The sequence below is a fragment of the Cupressus sempervirens genome, chromosome 2 (assembly GCF_028749045.1).
Source record: "Cupressus sempervirens isolate cs-2001-9-10 chromosome 2, ASM2874904v1, whole genome shotgun sequence".
In the NCBI taxonomy this organism is placed as follows: domain Eukaryota; kingdom Viridiplantae; phylum Streptophyta; class Pinopsida; order Cupressales; family Cupressaceae; genus Cupressus; species Cupressus sempervirens.
This window is the reverse complement of record NC_143119.1, coordinates 593,881,836-593,886,174: the sequence shown is the minus strand read 5'-3', so window position 1 is coordinate 593,886,174 and position 4,339 is coordinate 593,881,836. Positions and strand designations below refer to the sequence as shown.

The following is a 4,339-nucleotide window of genomic DNA, read 5'->3' as shown; positions in this document are numbered from 1 at the left end:
TGTAACTGCAATAGATATCTTTATCTTTGTTCTTATAAAATGAAAATATGTTTGTTATGACTGTTAGTATGAAACTACAAATTCACCTCTAGCCATTTTCACATGTAACAATTGACATCGCAAGGCAAGAGCTCAACTAGTATTGTTGAGCTCATACAGAATTAACATTATCTAGAAGGTCATTCTCTTCAAGTGCAATAAGGACTTTGAGCTTCCATCAAGAGAAATTTGAAGAGCCATCAAGCCTATCTTCAACCTACAAACCATTCACCAATTTTACATGCTGGAAAAGAAGTGAAAGAGAAGCAATCCAAAGAACCAGATACTTCTAGTTCTGGATCAAATTTCACCAACCCGCTCTAATTCCATGTTAAATTTAAGAAACAGAAATATAAGAATGCAAAATTATGAAAAAAAAAAACACACAAACACAAAATGATAGATAACAATAAGAAATTATCCAGGGAATAACCCTCCTCATTGAGAGAAACAACCCAGCTACAGAAGATGGATCCTTTATTTGGATATTGCAACATATTTACTAGAACTTTGCCTCTTTTTGGTGTCTTCACAATCAATACTCAAATCTTCAATCACTGATATATCTTGTGTTGGCAAAATGCTCAGTGCTCCCCTCAGGATTCGTGACAAGGGCTTAACTGTCTCTTGTGTACTATAAGTTGAGTGATTGTATTGAACACAGACAGATCAGTCTTTTGGCACAACAGCAACCCCACTATAAGAAGTGATATCATAACTTGGTCACAGGTTTGAATCCTCAAAACCTTGAGTAACACTCAGGGGGAGATTGTTGGCAAAATGTTCAGCATTCCCCTCAGGATTTGTGACAAGAGCTTAACCGCCTCTTGTGTACTATAAGTTGAGTGGTTGTGTCGGGAACAGCCAGGTCGATCTTTTGGCACAACGGCAACTCCACTCTAACATCTTGCACCTACCAAAATCTCAACAGATATATATGGAATGGAAGATCTATCTTGCAGCTAACAAAAACTCAACAGTTTTGCTATCTTTATTTTCCACATACCGAGGAAGGCTGGACATTATGCATACTGCATGACATATGGTTAAGTAGAGAGCTAAAAATTTAAGAGACAGCCAGAAAGAACACTGGAGAGAACCTCACCTACATATAGAAATGAATTATCAAAGTATCCAGATAACATGATAACACCACCATAGTGAGATTAACAACAAAAGAAAATACAAGTTTGCAACTGATAAGTTACTCTATGTCAGAGGTTGTAGCTCCAAGAATCCTTGTTGGCAGGATAACTAATTTAATCATCCCTGTACTTGGGAGAATTAGATAACTGATATTCAAGAAGTGCATTTAAAAGCAAGCTGATAATATAGCATAAAACCAACATATGCCAATGACGAGCTTATTCTCGCACGCTAACAGCAGATTTGTCAAATTCTATCATGTCATATTCTAATTGGGGTATGCTACAAAATAGAATGCCAATACCAGTTTCAATTTTTTTCAATTTTTTTCAATTTGTTTCGCAGAAATCCACAGAAACTGCACACTTAAGGGGTACATTTGCAGGTCTACAGATAAAGACCACAAAACATAGACAAAAAGTCATGTGAAACTCTAAAGGCGATAACAATCATACAGGGTCTTCTAAAATAAATCTCCCCCCTAATACAGAGACGAACACAAGTCAACCAGCTGCCTCTGAAATTAACAAAACACGGTGGTATACCCAAAGTATTGTTTGTTACCCAAGACTCCTAAACCATGGTATACCCAAGACTCCTAAACCATGCCCAGCTGGATAACACAATTGAAACCATTTTCATAGGTTACTGTTGAAGGCTAACTGTTTGTAATGGTCTAATAGATTTATTAGTGATCCACTGCTGTTACATCTGTAGAAGGCTTCAGGGATTCCGAGGCCACTGTTTCAGAGTGGCTTTGCAAATACTGGTATGATAACTAGAAACTCCCATCTAGATAACAGAGCATGTTTAGCAATTGTTTGCATGTGGTTTACCAGTTTCTCACCCAGTTCAGAGAACATTCGTATTGAAAAAAGTTTGGTCCAAACTCCTTCTCATTCAAGCTTCAAAATTAGAAAGCTATTCAAATTTATATAACTTCAACTTGTTGCTTATCACCTTACACTAGTTACAATAGATTCGGTACAGATTACATAATCTCCGCAGCCATGTAATGCCACAACATTCACATTTGGCAAAAGCATGAACAATACATGTCAGGGCATGCCTCAAAAAGAATTGAACAAGAGAGATCATAGTACAAGCCTAGACTGCACATCAATATGCAAATACAAAACCACTGCGATAAACTGAGGTTACACAACCGACCAAGAAAACAAAGTATGAAAGACAATGCACCAGGATTCCCACACAAGTACTCTAAGATGAGCAAGAAAATCTCAATAAAAGCATTAATCCCGGATATTCTTACTTTCTTTTTCCTTCATCATCTGACAGAAAACCATCATCATCGTCATCATCCACAACAGAGACTTCCATCCGCGCAGACGCCTGCTTTACCCACTTCACCAATTCCTCAGCATCCCTACTGGCCTTGTGCTGCTCCTGAATGGCTTTCTTGAGTTCCTTCTTTTGGTTCTTCAGCGAGAAAGTTGTCAAATCTGTCAACAACTCCTCATCGGAAAGACAATCAAACTCATCCTGCAAACTGCTCTTACACTTATCCTTCCCCACATTTCCGTTAGATATGGATGAACTTTTATCAAATGACATCAAATGGGATTTTTGCCCTGAACCAAACCTCGAGCTATCAGAACGCCGTGATTTTTTAGGGCCAAGGGATTTGAGGAGCTTTGTGGGTAACCCACAAAAGCATGACTTGGGAGGAGGAGGAGAAACCGATCTCGACCTGTGGGAGGGCGAAGCCATGAAATTTCTTGAAGAATTGCGCTCACTAGGGCTCCAATTCGAACCACCCCGTGCTGTGGAGTTAGACTCACTGGAACAATAATCCTGATGTTTTTGGGTTTCTAAACAAGGTGCAGGAGGTTGCTGGTTCGAGTCTCGTGCCTTGAGTTTCGCATACCTGGCTTCCAGTTCTGGATCGAGCCCATACTCTGTTCTCACTGGATGGCGGGTAATTCTTAGGACTTCCTCGTCAATAATTTGAGAGAGGAGCTCTTCCACTGCACTTTCGTCCACATCAGAAGATGAAATTGAAGGAGAGAAATGACTATGAAAATGCTCCATTTGCCTCTACTTCCCTCTTGCTTCGTCACCATTGACTGCAAAAAATTGTTCCAAGGTAGGTGCTTCACATCTTACATCAGATTTCTCCGACTCTCTGTTTTCATGATTTTGATTTTGTTGGATTCCCCAACTTCATTTTCCCACGTCGGCTCCATTTCTGTAAGTTAGTGACCGTTTGACTAACTACACGCTCTCAAAAACAAATGTGGTTCCCACTGTTGAAGATGTGTTAAATGTTAAAATCTGATGTGTTTCCGCCGGCCTTAAGATTCTCTTCATACGCATAGTATCCGTCGTGATATATTCCCTTCTATGCTCTCATTTTTATTCGCTCTTGGGCCCTTCTAAAAAGGGATATGGAATTAAATACTTAATTGATTTAGTCATAGTGTCACTCTTTTGTGGATATTTTTGTCTCAAGTAGCTTGATCTTATTGGAAAGCTTCTTTCATTTTACGGAAACAAATGCTTTCCATAATAATTTAGTGTTTAATTAACGATAGCTTTGTTGAGATTTGCTATCTGGATTTGATTGTGTGACCAATTTTTTTACATCAACATTTCGGATCACACTCAGTGATCTATCCTTCTCTTCTATTGTATGCATCCTGATGATGGATCACAGTGTGATCCGAAATGTTGATGTAAAAAAATTGGTCACACAATCAAATCCAGATAGCAAATCTCAACATTGATGGATTGTGGAAATCTGATAGCTCTTAATGATAGCTTGTTAAAAAAAAAAGTAGTTGTACTTGATTAAGATTGATAGTTGAAAACTAAAGAATTTATAATGGGTTGGACATTTTATTTGATTTTTTTTTTTTTTCCTTTGTTTTAAGATTGATTGATGTGTTGTAATTGGTGTGACGCAAATCTAATAGCGAAATCATAATATAAGATTATAATGCTCAAATAATATAGGTTAATTTCTCTTGGGTTCCATAAAATATAGGCTAGAAGGGTGAGGTACATACTTTTGATTTATAAACTAAGATGGGCATTTTATTTTGTAACACCCTGCTAGGGAATCCAAGAGAAATTAACCTATAAAGATGCTAAGTTTTCTAAACAATTTTTTTTTTGAAAGATTAAAACATAT

General features: G+C 37.7%; 1 protein-coding gene across 1 annotated transcript; it reads right to left on the bottom strand.

Moving 5' to 3' along the window:
* Positions 1 to 2,084: 2,084 nt before the first annotated feature.
* On the bottom strand, positions 2,085 to 3,475 carry LOC149574800 (uncharacterized). Its single transcript, XM_089814629.1, has one exon. The coding sequence runs from the start codon at positions 3,235 to 3,237 to the stop codon at positions 2,455 to 2,457; it is 783 nt and encodes a 260-aa protein (XP_089670755.1). The 5' UTR covers positions 3,238 to 3,475; the 3' UTR covers positions 2,085 to 2,454.
* Positions 3,476 to 4,339: the final 864 nt, after the last annotated feature.

Coding starts and splice junctions, on each gene's coding strand:
- LOC149574800 (XM_089814629.1), bottom strand. CDS start 3,237: ATGGAGCATTTTCATAGTCATTTCTCTCCTTCAATTTCATCTTCTGAT.